General features: G+C 42.6%; 1 protein-coding gene across 1 annotated transcript in view; it reads right to left on the bottom strand.

Annotated features, from left to right (window-relative positions):
* The window catches only part of Serinc5 (serine incorporator 5), a 103,860-nt gene that overhangs the window by 27,372 nt on the left and 58,247 nt on the right, over nt 1-18,241 (bottom strand). The window contains exons 3-5 of the mRNA XM_076857078.2: nt 3,518-3,696; nt 2,963-3,045; nt 1,069-1,162 (exon numbers count right to left, since the gene is read on the bottom strand). Of these exons, the coding sequence (XP_076713193.1) occupies nt 1,069-1,162; nt 2,963-3,045; nt 3,518-3,696 (356 nt within the window). The remainder of the gene's footprint in view (nt 1-1,068; nt 1,163-2,962; nt 3,046-3,517; nt 3,697-18,241) is intronic.

The following is an 18,241-nucleotide window of genomic DNA, read 5'->3' as shown; positions in this document are numbered from 1 at the left end:
CAACAGATTTTCTAATGAAGGGATCTTTCCCTTCTTGGGAAGTTGAGATGAAACACAAATTTTGGGGAGATACCAGGGATTAAACTCAGAGGCACTCAACCACTGAGCCACATCCCCAGCTCTATTTTGTATTTTATTTAGAGACAAGGTCTCACTGAGTTGCTTAGCTCCTTGCTTTTGTTGAGGATGGCTTGAACTCTCAATCCTCCTACCTCAGCCTCCCGAGCTGGTGCTGGGATTGCAGGCATGTGTCACGATGCCTGGCAAAACACAAAATGTTTTAAAAGGAAAGAAATAAACTGACACATGCCAATAATCCCAGTGACTCAGGAGGCTGAGGCAGTAAGGACTGCAAAATTTGGAGGACAGTCTAGGTAACTCAGCAAGACCCTGTCTCAAAATAAAAAATAAAAAGGGCTGGGGATATAGCTTAGTGATAGTTGAACTCCTGGATTCAATTCCCAGTACCACTAAAACAAAAAGAAAAAAGAAAAAAGAAAGAAAGAAAGAAAAGAAAGAAAGAATGATACTATATCATACACTTTACAGAAGATGAATCTTCAGCTCCATAGTAGTTTGTTTTGTTTTTAATATTATAAGGATAGAAGCCTAAGATGAAGATGAAGTCTAACAGCATTTAGAGCCACCACAAAAACTGCAGAGCTGGAACCAACAGCTACCAGCAATGGGTCCAGTGTGACTAACTTACATCACTGGTTGACAAGAGAGTCCAGGGGAAAAGAACATCAAAAAGTGGGAAGAAAATAAGTGTAAGAGGAAAGGGTAGAAATGACAGAAAAACAGTATTGGTGATATAGCTTAGTGGCAGAGTGCTTGCCTCGCACCTGTAAGGCTCTGAGTTCAAGCCCTAGTATCACACACAGGCAAAAGGGTGGGAGGGGGCGTGTTGGAGAGGTCCAAAGCACAGATGTGAAGGAAACGTGCTGGCACAGGTTGTTTTTGCTGTAAAGAGACTGCTCATCTCATGGCAGAGTCTTTCTCAGAAGCAGGTAGTTTCTCTGAGTCAATGAGCGAGCTGGCTTGGAAGCTTTTCATAAGAGCACATACCAGTTTTTGTTCCATTTATGTGCAAACTCCACAATGAGAAGGAGCTGGATACCTATAAAGATGAATCCTCCGAAGGCTCCCACGTAGCGCCAGGCTGCAAAAGAAGACAGCAAGGAGCCAATGAGAAGCACTCCATGTGTTCAGTTCAAAAGAAAGAAGTAATTTTCACTGAATACTCATTGTACCCATGACACATTCCATTCCCACACAATCACATAAGGGGGGTACTATTATTAAATTCTCTTGCTTTCCAGATTTAAAAAAAAAAAACAAAAACTGAGAGGCTGTGTGAGTTAACAACGGCTCAGAGCCAGTAAAAGGCACAGCTGGGATTTGAACACAGGCCATTTGGCTCTGGAGCAGCGAAGCTTACACTCCACACTAAACTGCCAGACACCCTGACAGATGCAGTCATCCACACTATCCACAGTGGCCCACAATTTAAAAGCAACGACACACATCACCAGAAAAATCAAGGGCTTAATTCTTACTGGGATAAGGAGTCACCGTGTGCAGGGAGGAAATGAGGTTCAGACTCAGGGGACAAGAACTGAACTCTCCTTTTGGCTCTGCCAAACAGAAGCTATGACCTTGGGTGAAGAAATATGTCACGTGTGGGCTACAACTTGTCTTTGAAAACGACAGAGCTGAGGACTGCTGGGTCTCTTCTCCTTCTAAATATACTAACCTAAACATGCTCTATATACATAAAAGTAACTCTGGAGAATAAAAATCTAGTTCTAACAATCTACAGATAAAAGCAAGACTTGGATACAATATTTTTATGAAAAACTAGTATGATCCTAAAAATTTAGGTGGACCTATATGTAACTATCTGAGGGTTTTGGGTTGTTCCTTATGAACTGGCACAATGTGAATGTTTTTAATATCTCAGTTTAGAAAAGCGAATCCATTTGAGTTGAACAGAGTGTTTTGAACTACCGAGATTCAGGTCCCCAGGCCCCTTCCACCCTAGTTCCTATGGAGAAGGGGGCCCTGTTATAGCTATTATTACAGGCCTCGTGTTAAATGAATTTACGTGGGTTCACCAGGTAGGGTGGCAAATGCCTATATTGCCTCAGCAACATGGGAGCCGAGGCAGAAGTTTTGCAATTCAAGATCAGCCTGGGCCCTGAACTTTAGCAAGACCCTGTATCAATTTAAAAAATAAAAAAGCTCTGAGGATATTGTGGTAAAGTGTTCCTGGGTTCAGTCTCTGGCAGTAAAGAAAAGAAGAGAAAAAATAAAAAGAAGATGTTTGGTGGGGTTCTGTCAATAAGGAACTTAAGTCGATGGAGGCTTAGAAACAGATTGGAGGCGCTGGGCACAGGGGTGCACACCCGAAACACACCTGCAACCCCAGCCACTTGGGAGACTGAGGCAAGAGGATCACAAGTTTGAGGCCAGCCTCAGCGTCTCAGTGTGACCCTGACTCAAAATAAAAAATAAAAAGGCTGGGATATAGCCAATGGTAAAGCACCCCTGGGTTCCATCCCGAGTACAGACTACAGGATGCCGTCTGTATCCCACCTTTACTGCTAAAAGGCTCTGTTTCCTGTGCACTACTCGAGGAGAGAGGCCAAACAGGTTTTCAAACAAATTTTAAGTGACTCATTTTCCCTTCAGGCCAATGACCTTAAAATAATCATTTCAATTCTTCAGCCAACAGAGACACAAAGGTCCTCCTAAGAGTGCCTGTAAGTGGGGGGCAAGAAGAGGTGCAGGAGATCTCAAGTGTGGGCAGGTAAGGCTGGATTGATTGATTGACTGAGGCCACAAGAAAATCAGTAGTTCAAAATATCAAAGGCCTCCTGGATGAGGCCCTTGAACAATTTCACTAAATGGATAAAAATAAATAAATAAACAGGCACCCCCCCCAACTCCCCATTTGTACCTTTGAGAAAGGTCTCCTGGTCGGGAATGAAGAAAGCTCCTGAGCACATGGCCCCCAACAGCAGAAGTTTAAAGAACCAAAAGCTGGGAGGGAGGAAAGGAGAGGAAATGTATTTAAATGATATTCAAAGGAGAACAAAAGACCTCTTGGAAGGTGGCATGTCAACCCATGATTCTGCCATTGCTAATGTTCTCTCCAAATCGAGGGGAAGTAATTAAGTGACTGAAGAATGCTTTTTCTCATAATTAGACACGCTTGGAACAGCCTCCAATTGTGCAAAACACCACTTCATTGCAGGACTGGAAGTGACCCAGAGGAAGGTCTTAGTACAAGAAATAAACTCTTTGCCTCCATTGACTTTCTCATTATGGTACCAGGTGTTAGAAACAGCATTCTGGCTGTAAGGCCACTGGGTAACAAACAGAAGCTGTACTTTCCTCAAAATCAGGATCGACTATAGGAAGAGCAGTTAATTGTCAGGAGTAGAAGGGACCCTGGAACACCATCCCTAATATAAGGAAGGAGAAAGCAACCCCAGGGAGACTGAGGACTTACCCATTGTGAATATGGGCTCTGCAGCTTTTACTGGTGTTGATTTTCAAGGTCAGCAGGCAGAAGAGAAAGAAGAAACACGCCATTCCAAAGCAGACTCGGTACACTGCAGAGTACCCCACCAGCGTCTCACAGGTGTCACCAGCTTTAATGCCTTTGCAAATATCTTCAAAAAAAGGAATCTGAGGGGAAAAAGAGTGTAGAAAAGTTGTCTGTTAAAATGGGGTTAGAAAAGCTAGGATCAGTAAGTAGTGCACACCTGTAATACCACCTACTCAGGAGGCTGAGGCAGGAAAACTGCAAGATCAAGGCCAACCTGAGCAACTTAGCAAGACCCTACCTCAAAAACAAACAATAAAAAAGGGCTGGGGGTGTAGCTCAGTGGTGAAGAGGCCCTAGGTTCGATCACAGGCCAGGGGTACGGGGATTGGGTTAGATAGGGACTCAGGGAATGTTCATTCAGTCTGAAGTCAAAATCCACTGTGGAAATGAATCAGGTATGTAACAAGATGAAGATTGAGGAAGAAAATCTTCCGGAGAATTTTTCTTAATTTTCTCTGAATCCTTTTTTAAAGATGCACTCTCAAAAGTACGACTTGGGGGCTGGGGTTGTGGCTCAGTGGTAGAGGTATATTTAATACATATATATAATATGTATATGTATATGTAAATATACATATTATACATATATAATGTATAATATTATATATATTATGTATATATATAATATATATACCATATATGTATATACATATATGGTATATATAATATATATACACATATATTATATGAATCGATTTTTAAAATAAAATATTTGGGCTAGGGATGTAACTCAGTGGTAGAGCACTTGCCCAGCATGAGTGAGGTCCTGGGTTGGATCTTCAACATGGCAAATGATAGGAAGGAGAGAAGGAAGGAGAAGGAGAGAGGAAGGAGAGGAAGGGAGGGAGGAAGGAAGGGAATCAGGGAGGGAGGGAGGGAGGGAGGGAGAAAGGAAGGAAGGAAGGGAAGGAGGGAATATTGTACATGATGTTCTGTGGTATTTTTCCCCAAAATTAACAGTAAGTCATGGAGCTTTTTGCCTGTTAATATATGTAATCCCACCCCATTTTTTTTAACCATCATATTTTTTAGTAAGGCTAGATAAAGATGATAATCATTCCCACACTGACTATTTTTATTGTGAAGGGGTTTCATTTTGTCTTGTATATTTATTGTCTGCTATTACAGACACTAGTTCAGTACACATTGCTGGACAGGCCTCATTGCATATCTGCCATTATTTGGGCAGCTTAGACTACTGAGCTAGAAATTAGTGGGTTAAGTGGTATCTAAATTTTAAAATTTCAAGACATAAAGCTAAATAATCCTTTTAAAAGGTATAACAACTTACAAAATCTTCCACAAAGAGAACAAGTGTTACAGGGCTGGGGTTGGCCGGGAAACTGAGGCCATTCTCCCCACTCCAAACCCCAATTCTTGCGATCACGTCAGAAGGATTTCAGACGTGTTGCTCGGAGTGATAGGCATGAGTTTATTAGAAGGGGAAAAGGAAACACTCTCAAGAGAGAAAGCAGATCTTCAGAAAGAGGGCTGGAGCGCCCCTCCTGCCCTCTGTTTGATTGGGAGTCCTAGTGTTAGCGGACACAAGTGCAAATGCTTTCTTTGCCAAAAAATAATTTATCTGCATTCCTGCCTGGCCTAAGGGGAAGATATTTGTGACCCTTTTTACAGACCAGATCTTGAAACTCAGGGAAATAAGGATAATTCTTCCTAATCATAAAATCTCTAAGAATGTATGATTAAGAATCCAATTAGAATCCGTCAGAATGGGCCAAAGTGACCTAGAGTTGTCATGGCAGTCGGGGCTTCAAAGTCTCATATCACCCTCCTGTCAGTCAAAGTCAAGAGGTAGACTTGGGCAGGACTCTCTGGAAACTTCTCTGGGATCCCCAATAAAACTGGAGTACAGGAGAGGACCCTGCTCTCCCTTGAAAGCATCCCCTTTCCCTTCTCCTATCCCTTCCATAAACTCATGCCCTTTACCCTGAGTGACGTACGTGAAATCTTTCTGACTTGAAGGCAAGAACCGGGGTTTGAAGTTGGGGGGATGTCTTCGTGATGCCTCAGTTTCTTGGAAGGCCCCAGCTCTGTAACACCAGGGAAGGTTACTGAGTCCCGCCCAGGCCCACCTGACCTCTGACTGACAGTATAGGAACTATATGGGCCATGTCCAAGAGAGAATGGTGTGGTGCCCATGGAGCAGGAGTCTTTAAGGAAATAGGGTCATCCTGTTTTTGCCTCGATTTCCAGCTCCCTTAATTGGCTTATTATTCTTGATAGCTCTCACCATGTTTTGTGAGGGTCTTGATGTTTTAAAGGCTACAAGGGTGATTGGAGGTGACTGGGGGTTGTGACATAGTTTAGGTAATAATGGAGAGTCCTGGACTTGGTTACAATAGATCATGAAGTCATGGTCATTAAGACTGAGGGAGCGTTTACCATAGAGCCCCTATCTTCCAAGTGTTTGTCAAATGGGCCCACTGTGCGACTTCAGTGGCCCTTGATTCTCTTTTCCCTGCTCTCCCAGTCATGGCTGCGAAGCTCCCTACTACAAGCAGCACACTGTTATGAATGTCACAGAATAAGGATTCGGTCAGTAGTTGAAAAAGAACTTGCTTCTAATCAACATCAAAGGTGATCCCTCTTCAGAACAGAAAAGGAGTTAAAGATCACATTGTAGCTGCTCGGTTATTCATAAGAAAAAAATAAAAATGTCATCAAGGAAAATTATGACTCAAAAGCTGGAAGTAAAATTAAAGCATGAAAGAGAATTTAGTTTCTCCTCCAGAAAAAGCACTTTAAAACAATAACAACTAGGGTTTCCGATAAACAAGCAAAGATTTTCATAAGAATAAGCCAGGCTAAATTAAACTGGCTTTGGAATAAGAATTCTCTCCCCCTAAAAAGGTCTGAATTTGAAACGTTTTTCCAAACACTCCCAAATAAAAGGCTTGGGCAGGAATACATTGTGTCTCAGACCCCGTTAGTATACCTCTATTCTCATGAACAGACCTGAAAGACGGTCAAGAAATGTCTGATGTTTTGTTCCCAGAAAATTCCTAAAACTGCCAATTTTTTTACATCGGAGCAAGATGGAGGCCGTAAAGAGATGCCATTGTATTTATCTGAACAGGCTATTGTGGGTTTTTGTTTGCTTGTTTGTTATACATGACAGTAGAATGTATTTTGGCAGAATATGCATATATAAAGTATAACTTATTCTATTTAAGTTCCCTTTCTTGTGGTCATGTATACAAATGCAAGGCTAGGAAATTATGATGAGTCAATTCTACTGTCTTTCCTAGTCCTCTCCCCTCTCTCTTCCCTTTGTCTAATCCAGTGGATTTCTATTATTCCCCTCCCCAATCTCCCTTGTTTGTGGTTAGCATCCACAAATCAGAGAGAACACTTTGGCCTTTGGTTTTCTTAAATTGGCTTATTTCACTTAATATGATATTCACCAGTTCCATTCATTTACCAGCAAATGCCATAATCCCATTCTTCTTTTTGGCAGAGTAATATTCCATTGAGTATATATACCACATTTTCTTCATCCATTCATCCATTGAAAGATACCTGGGTTGTTTCCATAGCTTGGCTCTTGTGAGTTGAGCTGCTATAAACATGGATGTGACTGTGTCACTGTAGTATGCTATTTTTAAGTCCTTTGGATATATGCCAAGGGGTGGGATAACTGGGTCAAATGGTGGTTCCATTCCAAGTTTTCTAAGGAATCTCCATACTTCTTTCCATAGCGGTTGCACCAATTTGCAGTCCCACCAACAATGTATGAAAGAACTTTTCTCCCCACATCCTTGCCACCACTTATTATTACTTAAATTCTTGATAACTGCCATTCTGACTAGAGTGAGACAGAATATCAGAGTAGTTTTAACTTGCCTTTCTCTAACTGCTAGAGATGTAGAACACTGTTTCATGTATATTTTGACCAGTCAGATTTCTTCTTCTGTCAAGTATTTGTTAAGTTCCTTTGCCCATTTATTGAGTTATTTATTTTTCTGATGTTAAGTTTTTTGAGTTCTTTATATGTCCTGGAAATTGGTGCCTCATCTGAAGTACTGGTGGTAAAGATTTTCTCCCAAAATCTGTCGGATCTCTGTACATGCTCTTGATTGTTTCCTTTGCTGTGAAGAAGTCTTTCCGTTTGATACCATCCCATTTATTGATTCTTGATTTTATTTCTTGCGCTTTAGGGGTCTTGTTGAGGAGTTAAGGAAATCGATTCCCAAGCCAACGCGATGAAGAGTGGGGTCTACTTTTTCTTCTAGTAATTGCAGGGTCTCTAGTCTAATGCCTAGGTCCTTGATCCACTTTGAGTTGAGTTTTATGCAGGTGAGATATAGAGGTTCAATTTCATTCTATTGCATGTGGATTTCCAGTTTCTTTCCCCCGTACAAACCCTTAAAACAGACTGAAGTAGGGGACCCCTCTAAAACTGAGAGCAACTTCCTCAAGCTGGAGTGGAGGCTGAGAGGCTGGCCCTGCCCAGAGGCCAAGGCAGCTGAGAATGGAGGCTGCCCCCACCTTGCTTCCCCAAGCTGTCTAGCCAGCTGACCAAATCTGCTATGTCCTGCCTGATGTCCCATTTTGCCACCTTTTCTCTTTTAAAAGCTGTCTTTTTATCTCTGAAGATGGAATTTTTGAGACAGAAAAATTCTATCTTCACTCAAAACTGGCTTTAAATAAAACTTATTTTCCTAACAATTTGACTCTGAATGTATGTGGAGGAACAAGGTGGAGCCTAACCTCTTCCCCAGGGGTTATAGTGCTACCCAATACCACCCTCAGGGAAAGTTTGAACTTACTTCTCTATGATACCAAACACACACACACGCACACACACACACCACAACATACAGGGTTGCCAGATCAAATGCAGAATAACTAGTTAAATTTCAGATAAAAAAATGAATGATATTTTTGTGTTAAGTATGTCCCGTATAATATTTGGCATATAGTTAGACTGAATATTACTGAAAGCTTGGTCCTTGTCCCTGATGCCAATTCATGCCAATTTAATAATGAAGACAAGGTTTTGAGAAAAAGGAAGAAAGAAGGTCTATTGCTTTGCTAGTAAAGGAGAAACACAGGGGACTCTGGTCTCAGAGGCTGTGGTTCTGTCCATCAGAGAAAACAGAGGGCTTTTAAAGTTCTCCAAAGGCTACATTTCAGTTGTTCCCTGACAGGGTCCCAGGTATGCCCTGAAGGTGTGTTGAAATTCACTTGTTAATTTGAGAGGCACTTCCTAGTTCTTCTGGTGACAACTCTTTCCTGGAGCATAGATAACTCATCTTATTCCCCACCCCCAGGTTAGGGAAGGGGAGAGAGAAAAGAGGGAAAGAAAAACATGTCCCTTGAAAAATAAGCAGCAAGGGCTCTATTCAAAAGGTGAAGTGGACCGCTGTTACCTGAATATTGCATAGGACAAATGCATCCTAAAACATTCATTCTAGGCAAGAGAGGAACTGAGAGAAGACATGGTCTAGTTGGGAAAGTCTGGCCCCACTCTCTAGGGAAGGGCCACGCACCGCGTAAGCTAGAACATCTGTGTGCAGAGTGGAGGGCTGTTTGGAAGGGGCAGATGGGAGGCAGAAGGGCAAGTCTGAAGGCCACTGGTAGCAGATAAAGAAGGTCGACCAGGGGCAGGCAGAATAAAATTTCTATAGGTAGGATTCCCCAGTTGGCAGCACTGAAAGGTGAAGGATTGAGGGGAGGGCTCTTCTCTTTGAACACTTTGCTATCTGAGATGGAGGGGGGCACAACCAGAAAAGGTGGAAGCCTCGCCAGGAGTCTGGGGCAGCCCAGTGAGAACACCTGCTCTGGATATTGCTCCCCAGCAGCAATTAGGACAGAACACAAAGACACAGGAAGACCCCCAGCACGGAAGCCATAGGAGTGCTCTCTGAAGGAGTTTGAACTTTTAAGCTGTGCTATATAGTGGATGAGCATCTGGCATGGTTAAAAAAAAAATCTTCAGATACTGAAGCAGCAGGGGCCTAGGCACAAAATCCATGTTTCAGGGACTCTGACCCCAAACAAGTCACATCTGAATGAGAACACCCGCCTTGTACTATAATCCAACTTTTCTGTCAACACCAGCTCCTCTTTCACCTTTACCCTCCTCTCCACCTTCCCACCCCCAAACCACTGATCTCCTTTCCTTCTCCCTCTAACCACCAACAGACGTGGCTCTCTTGTATTTACGCTAGGCCCCCCCAACCATGCCCAGAACCCCCTGGGCTCATCCAAGGGTTAGTATGTTGTATCGCACATTTCATCCAGAATAAAAGTAGGCAAATAACCCTCTGCTCCAAATACTAACCAAGGCTCCTTTATGCTCTGTGGGTGACTCAGTAAGTAGTGAGTATTTTTAGGCAAAGAACCTCCTAGTTGAATAAGCAGACAGGATTTTAGCAAAAGGAATTTGCTCTGATTAAATATTTGTTGTTCCAAACTCCATCCCAGTTTTGGAAAAAGAAAACAGACATCACACACAGATTCCACACCAGGGGGGTGTCGCCTCTTAAGTCTGGTCTGGGCATCCAAGGACATGGCCCACAAGTCAGGCTGACACTGAGCCTGTGTTGTTTCTGTGCAGGCCTCTGAGAGCAAGGGGTTTCCTCCCAACCCTCAGAGGAACCAACCTCAGAGCCACAAACCGTCAAGCTAAGAATAAACAGCTCACATGGACTTCCAACCCTGACTCCAAGGCTAACCTGGACAAGTTACACCTCCCCCCAGTCTCAATTTCCCCATCTGTAAAATGAAGTAATCTCATGGAGTTGTCCTGAGAATTAAATCAGCTAATCCTCGTGAAGTGCTTACCACCATTCCTAACCTATAGTTATCACTATGTAAACTTCCTTAATTCAGAGGCATTATCTATTATGTAAAAAGAATTTCCAGAGGACAGAGGTGGGCACACTGCATAGAACTTGGAGACTGGTGGGTGCATTCTTTTTTTTTTGGGGGGGGGTACCAGAGATTGAACTCAGGTGTGCATAACCACTGTGCCACCTCTCCAGCCCTTTTTATATTTTATTTAGATAGAGACAGGGTCTCACTAAGTTGCTTAATACCTTATTAAATTATTGAGGCTGGCTTTGAACTTGAGATCCTCCTGCCTCAACCTCCCGAGCTGCTGGGATTACAGGCATGCACCACCACACCCAGTTTGGTGGATACATTCTAATCTAAACATGAGGGCCTTTGGGTATCTCGGAGCTCAGAGCATACTCTATTCACTTTACCAAGGGGTTCACGAAGGCTAACTTTCAATAAGATAAATCCTTCCACAGTAGGAATCTGCAAGAACTGAATTTCAAAAAAACATCACTCCACCTATCTATCTTTCACAACCCAGACATCCCCCAAACAAAGTATATCTGACTCAAGATTCTGGGAAAACATTTCCAAAACAGGAACACAAATATTAAGCTTGAGGAGAAGGAAACTAGAAGAAGATCCATACAATTCTGCCCACAAAGAAGAGATGCTTAGCCAAGCCCCCCCAGAGAGAGCTACATAAAGGCCTGCAGGAATAGTTGGCCAATTGCCCCAGATGCTACAAACTTAGAAAAAAAGCATAGACTCTGGAGTGGTTCTTACAGAAATGGAGAGAAAGGGGAGAGTCATGGTTCTTTAATGTAGACTTCAGAAATGAAAATGTGATATTAGCAAAGCTGATTATTCTTACACTTCACTGTATCAACTTTCTAGTGTATCCAGTGAAACCAAGCTTAGACAGCTCAACATGGGTGACAAATCAAACCCACTGAAACTAGGAGAACAAGATCTGCAAGTTCTGTTTGCTTATTCCTCACTTGAAAAAAAAAAAAAAAAATGGGGATGAGAAGCATCACTCTGTGAGCCTTGCCCCTCATCTTCAAACCTTCCAGGACGGTTTATTTTCTCCATAAAGAATTTCGGGGTCTGACTGTTACCCGGCAGTGGACAACAGATGTGTGACAGACCATACTGAGCCAGCTTCCTCCCTCCCTCAGAGGACCTCTTTCAACAAACAGCCAATGCTCTTTGCTCAGTAAGTGAGCATCCTCGAGGCCCTTTTAAGAATGTGGGGGCCTTATTAAAATACAGTAACAACAACCAGTACTCACTTCTCTTTTGTTTAGGTCTCTGAACATTTTTTTTTTTTAAGTAGTCTATCTTTATTGTGGGATAAGGCTTTTGTGGTGCTGGGGATTGAACCCAGGGCCTTTTCATGAAAGGTAAGCACTCTATCAACTGAGCTATAGCCTAGGCCCTCTGAACGTTTTTTAAGAGAAAAGTCTACATTGTGTCCTTATTAAAAGCCAAACATAGGAATTAAAATTCTAGAGTCTGGTTTTACCTGACCTGGCCACCTCTCAAACCAGGATGTTCATGTTCCCAAACAGTAAGTCTTCAGAGTCCCAAGAGCACCCAACAGGGACTGCCCTGGGAGTTCACAGCTCCACTTTTCATGGTCCTCATGATGAAACAGCTAGAAAATGACTTCAATCCAACTGCTAAACAGGACAACTCACAAAGGACTAGGATGGGAAGAAGAGGGCTCTTCCACACACCCAGAGTGGATTCAGTGAATTTCAACATCCATTGAGGAATCAGATAAAACTGGAACAGAATATGTAAATAACTGGCCTAGTCACTGATCTTAAAGGAGACACGGGAGCAAGGCAACGCCGTGAAGACTGAGGGCCAAGGATGGCCAGTCCTGTTTGATTAGAGGTGGCCTGTGAATAAAGGTAGAGGAACTCAAGACTAGGAATCCTGGTTTCAAGGTTGGCAGGCCAACTGAACAGTTTTGGGGTAGTGGGACAGTAAATCGCTTAATGGCAGGTTGCACTAGAGAGCCTGTATCAAGGGGAAGTGTGGGCAGAGGGCTCAACAGGGTATTCCAGAAAGACAGCTGGACTAGAGTTAAAGATCTAGAAGGGATACCCTCCTGGAGAGGAATGTGAAGAGAGGGAGGCAGAGGTCAGGCCATCCTGGAAACCAGGGAAATGCAAACACTCAGGGGCTGCTCAGGGCCTAAGTGAAAATTGCTTAATTGACTAAATCAGTTTAACTTGCTTCTCAAATGTGTGAACATGAATACAGTGGGGACACATTATACAAAATGCAACTATATAAATGACTGCCTTCTGTGCAATTTTGAAGAACCCCGTAAAATGACAGTTCGCAGACGTACTCTTTATTGCCTACTACAAACTACATAACACACTTGTACAAATGTAATAAAGCCAGGGTTTGATCATCCACTCATTTCTATCTACTATGTGCAGGTATTGTTCTAGGGGGGATATAAGCAATGAATAAAACAGGTTTAAAATCCACACTAAGGACTGAGGATATATAGCTTAGTGATAAAGCACTTGTTTAGAATGTGGAAGGCCCTGGGTTCAATTCCCAGCTTCAACTAAATAAATAAATAAATTAAATAAACTCCATCCTAACAAGAAGTTAACTTTCTAGTGAAATGCTAAACACATATAACTGTATGCTCTATTTTGTGGATATTTTATTATTTTTTTATTGGTTGTTCAAATCATTACATAGCTCTTGACATCTTATATTTCATACTTTAGATTCAAGTGGGTTATGAACTCCCATTTTTACCCCGTATACAGATTGCAGAATCACATCAGTTATACATCCACATTTTTACATAATGCCATATTAGTAACTGTTGTATTCTGCTGCCTTTCCTAACCTCTATTATCCCCCCTCCTCTCCCCTCCCATCTTCTCTCTCTATCCCATCTGCTGTAATTTAATTCTCTCCCTTGTTTTTTTTTCCTTTCCCCTCACAACCTCTTATATGTAATTTTGTATAACAATGAGGGTCTCCTTCCATTTCCATGCAGTTTCCCTTTTCTCTCCCTTTCCCTCCCACTTCATGTCTCTGTTCAATGTTAATCTTTTCCTTTTAAGTATTTTCATAGTTGATTTGGACTATTCATGTTTTTTTTTTTTTTTTTTTTTTTTTTTTACCTTAAGTAGGACATAAGAATCTAACTATCCTCGCTGGGTGTGGTGGCTCACACCTATAATCCCAACAGCTCAGGAGGCTGAATAAAGAGGATCAAGTTCAAAGCCAGCCTCGGCAACTTTTCGAGGCTCTAAACAACTGTACAGGCCTCTGAGAGCAATACCTTGTCTCTAGATAATTTATAAAAATCAAAAGGCGGGGGGTGCTGGGTATGTGGCTCAGTGGTTTAGTGCTCCTGGGTTCAATCCCCAGTACCAAAAAAAAAAAAAAGAAAAGCAAAAAGAACCACTGTCCTCAACACACCTATAGGACCCCAACATACCTATAAGCTCAAGATCCTGAGAGCCCCTAGCTACTTGTTCCCACTACTGAAATAAGTACCCACACGTTTGGGTTCCCAGTCTCGCATGCCTCCCATTACATGAGACCTGGAATTGGGGCTCCCTAGCCTCAGGGAAGCTGGGATGCCCCCATGCTCATTTTCTTTATCCTCACAACTTATGAGATCATCAAAACATTAGTCATGAGCAGTGAAATGCAAACCAATAACATGGAAGGGTCCCAGGTTTTCTTTAAATTGCTTTTAAGTCAAATGAATAATTGAGTTACTTATAGAAAAATAACAGGTGCACAAATCCTGGGAAAAACCAGAGAGAAACAAAGGGAGCCAATTAAGAAATACGTCCAGAAAGAAAGATCAATGGGGCTAACTCCTGACAGGGCCGACTGAAAAGTGAGGATTTATGGCCACAGGTTTCTCAAAGTATTTCAAAAGGGAAATTTAACTAATAGCACAGGCACATTAAGTAAAGTCTGCCCAGTCATAGGCCCCAGCACCCACATAAACAGAGAACTGACTGGTAGATGAAAAGACTGGTCCCCATCACTGTTCCAGAAAGGACCCTCTAGGGTCAAAATCTCCCCTGCCCTACAGGGAAGGAGGCGTTGAACATCTGATTAATAAAGACTGCAGGAGGTGGAAGCCAGTTTCCTGGTAAACATCAAACAGCAGTTTCCTTTGTTCTCTGCTCTGCTCAGGAGATGACCCACTCTCTCTCAGGAGTGCTCTCGGTTTGAGCCCTACTGTATTCCACTCCTAATAAAATGCTCTCGCTTGGCTTTTTGTGTCTGACTTTAAATTTTCTTTTGTCAGAACATAGGAACTGAGATTTAGAGCTTTAGTTCCCACTCTCCTGTGACAAAAATGTTTGAATTGGATACATAAAAATCAATTTTTCCTGTAAATGATTTTCCATTTTATTTAAAAATGTCACAATCTCAAGCACCAAAAAAAGCCACATATATACATAATTTGTAACAGGGACTTGGGGAGACTGCCTTTTCTAGCACTGACTTTTCACTTTGGACTGCGGAAAGTAGATAAAAGCTTGGCCTCTCCACCTTCTTCCTATCCACAGCTCTATTTGATATTTTATTTAGAGATAAGGTCTCACTGGGTTTCTTAGTGCCTCTCTTTTGTTGAGGCTGGGTTTGAACTGGCAATCCTCCTGTTTCAGCCTCCTGAGCCTCTGGGATTAGAGGCCACCACACTCTCACTCCACCTTCATTTTTTATCAATCTCCCCTATTAACCCTAAACTTTGGGTCAGAGTCCTGCTCCATTCGGCATGTAGGCAAGCAACTCTCTAAAGAAGTCTGCGTATAAACTGGAAATACAAGATTTATTATCCCTAAATTTATTCAACCTATTTCTTCCCTCTTTAAGACTGAGGCCACCAAGATAAGAATAAGGTATTTTCAAGATTCAAGACCATTCAACTGCCAGCTTTTACAATGCCCTGTTCCAAACCGCCTGTGGAGGGGAACTAGAAGTCTCCAGGCATTGCCCTACACCTTCCAGGGACAGAGAGCCTTGGAAGCAGACGGCCCATGAAAAGACTGCTCCCCCACCCTAGCAGAAGCAATTACCAAATTGCCACCTTCCAGGATCACAGCTCTGACAGATAAACATCCTGCAAAGCACATGGAGATTACCCCCTGAGCAGGGACAAAGATAAGGTTCTGTGTGATCAAAACCAAGATGATCAACAAGACCACAGTTTGACCAAATCTGCTTGACTATACAGGCCTCTGGACCCCAACACAATTCTTCCTCTATTTAAACCTAAAGCTCACTACAAATGCACCCCCCACTTCCAATTATGGCAATATTGATTAAAGTTCCTTTCCTGTTTCCCACTATTACTTTTTCCACTTGATTCTAGGGGCTAGTGGTCAAAGTCTCTGGTAACAGCTTTAGGCTACTCCCTCAAGAAGGGAGAATAACAGCATGCAAACTTCATGGAGCCACCACAGGTCTAATATAGGCGTCAGCAAATGACAGCCTGTGGGTCACATCCAGCCAGCCTCCAGTTTATGTAAATAAAGTTTTATTGGAACACTGCCATGCTCATTTGTTGGCATGTTGCTTGGGCTGCCTTTGTAGTACAATGCCAGCCCACAGCCTGCAGTTCTTACTAGCGAGCTCTTTATAGGGAAACTTTGCCCACCCTTGCACTATCAGCAAGAATAGCTGAGGAGTTATGGAAACTGTTAACTGCTAAAGTACAAATTACCATTTCAAAGGGAAGTGACAACTGGTGATAACTTACTCCAAAGATGGGAAGCTAAAAGGACCAGCAGAGAGCTGAGATGAGAGGCTCTTCTGGGTTGTCCCAACTCCCTTCTTCCATTAGACCCTGTCCTCAGTGGAACTTGGATTTAAGTGAATCAAATTGTACAGCTCCTGCATATCATTTTTAGAGCATGAAATTAGGCGTCTTAATTTATCTTCTTTTGGAGGGAGTGGAAGGGGATGGGTGAACGTGTCTGTGAGCTTCTTAGACTCTTCTTCATGGCTCAGAAGCCCTCAATAGCTCTAAATGAAAAAGTCCTCACATCTGTTACACAAACCCAGACCATGCATCCAAAAATAAAACCCACGCTGATGAAAGCCGGCATGTGGAAAGATAATTTTAGACTTATGTAAAGACTGCAGAAACTGTCTCCCTGAAACTGAAATACCACACCCCCAAAATACCCAACCTCTGTGATTACCCTCAATCCAGCTGGAGAGGGCAGCACACCAGTCCCATTACAAACCACCTCCTCGCCACACTCTCAGTGTCCAAAGATGGGAGAAGCATTCCTAGATCCTGACAGGACCCCAAAAGCCAAGAGAAGTTAGAGCTGAGTTGACTCCACTGTCTCCGGAATTCGCACCTAGAGTTCACACTGTTCTCTTTTTCCCTTACCTGAAGTCCAGTGCTCCAGAGAGAACAACTGCATGCTGTGCTCACTTACCTCCCCAGCACACCCCAGAGGGCTTGCCACCTTTATACTTAAGTGAATCAATGGATAAGTAAATGAATGCAGATTTTTTTTTAAAAAGTTTTGAAGAATGTACTTAGGTTACAATTTAGTCAAAGTAACATTGTTAGAGGACAGACAGATGTGGATGGTGGAAACATGAGGTAAAGAGAATGATTCTATAAAATAGGCACACTGTGCTGGCCCCACATGCCTTCTTTGCCAAAAAGCAATTTACCTGCAGCCCTGCCTGGACTAAGTAGATAGGATATGTCACATTCCTCAGCAAGCTACCTGTTATCTGCAAGAGAATGCAGGCAAGAAATTAGGTTAAAAAGTGGAACGCAAGTTACTCTGAAGGGAGAGAATTTTGTGAACCATTGCACAGACGATATTCTGGAAGATAAGGATAATTCCTCCTAACAGTAAAATCTCCTAAGAATGTATAGTTAAGGGGCTGGAGTTGTAGATCAGTGGTTGAGTACTTGCCTCACATGCATGAGGCACTGGGTTCGATACTCAGCACCACATAAAAATAAACAAACAAATAAATAAAATAAAGATGTTGCATTCATTTATAACTAAAAAAAAAAGAATGTATGATTAAGAATCCAATTAGAAGGCTGAGGCTGTAGCTCAGTAGCAGAGTACTTGCCTAGCATGTGTGAGGCACTGGGTTCCATCCTCAGCACCACATAAAAACAAACAAGTAAAATAAAGGCATTATATCCATATACAACTACAAAAACACTTTTAAAAGATAATTCAATTAGAATCATAGGCCAAAGTGACCCAAAGTTGTCATGGCAGTGGGAATTTGAAAGTCTGATGTCACCCTGCTCAATCAGAAGTCAAGAGGTGGACCTGGGCAGGACGGGAGTGCAAGAGAGGTACACCGTTGCCCTGCTTTCTGAGAGGACCCTCTCTCTCTCCCTTTTCCTATCCTTTCAATAAACTCAAGCCTGTTACTCTGAGCAACATGTCTGAAATCTTTCTGACTTGATGACAAGAATTGGGGTTTTAAGAGGGGGGTCTTTGTACTGCCTCAGTTTCCTGGAAGGCCCCAGCTGTGTAACAATGAAAAACCAGCCTCTACCTCAGAGCACAGCCTGGTCCTTGGAAAAACCCACAGAGCACTCCTAAGCACATACCCACCCTGCTGAGTTGTTTGTCTGTAAATAACAGGAGAGGTTTGTGGTGCCAGGTGACCCTGACTCAGTCAGGCTAGGTGAGGACCCATAGCAACCCCCTAGCAACCTCCAATCAGCATGAGACAGGGAAAATACCTGGGATGCCAGATGATCCTCCCAGTAGTTTATGGTGGTTGATAACATGTTGGGAAACC

This window comes from Callospermophilus lateralis, chromosome 5, assembly GCF_048772815.1.
Source record: "Callospermophilus lateralis isolate mCalLat2 chromosome 5, mCalLat2.hap1, whole genome shotgun sequence".
NCBI classification, from domain to species: domain Eukaryota; kingdom Metazoa; phylum Chordata; class Mammalia; order Rodentia; family Sciuridae; genus Callospermophilus; species Callospermophilus lateralis.
This window is presented reverse-complemented; position numbering and strand designations above follow the sequence as displayed.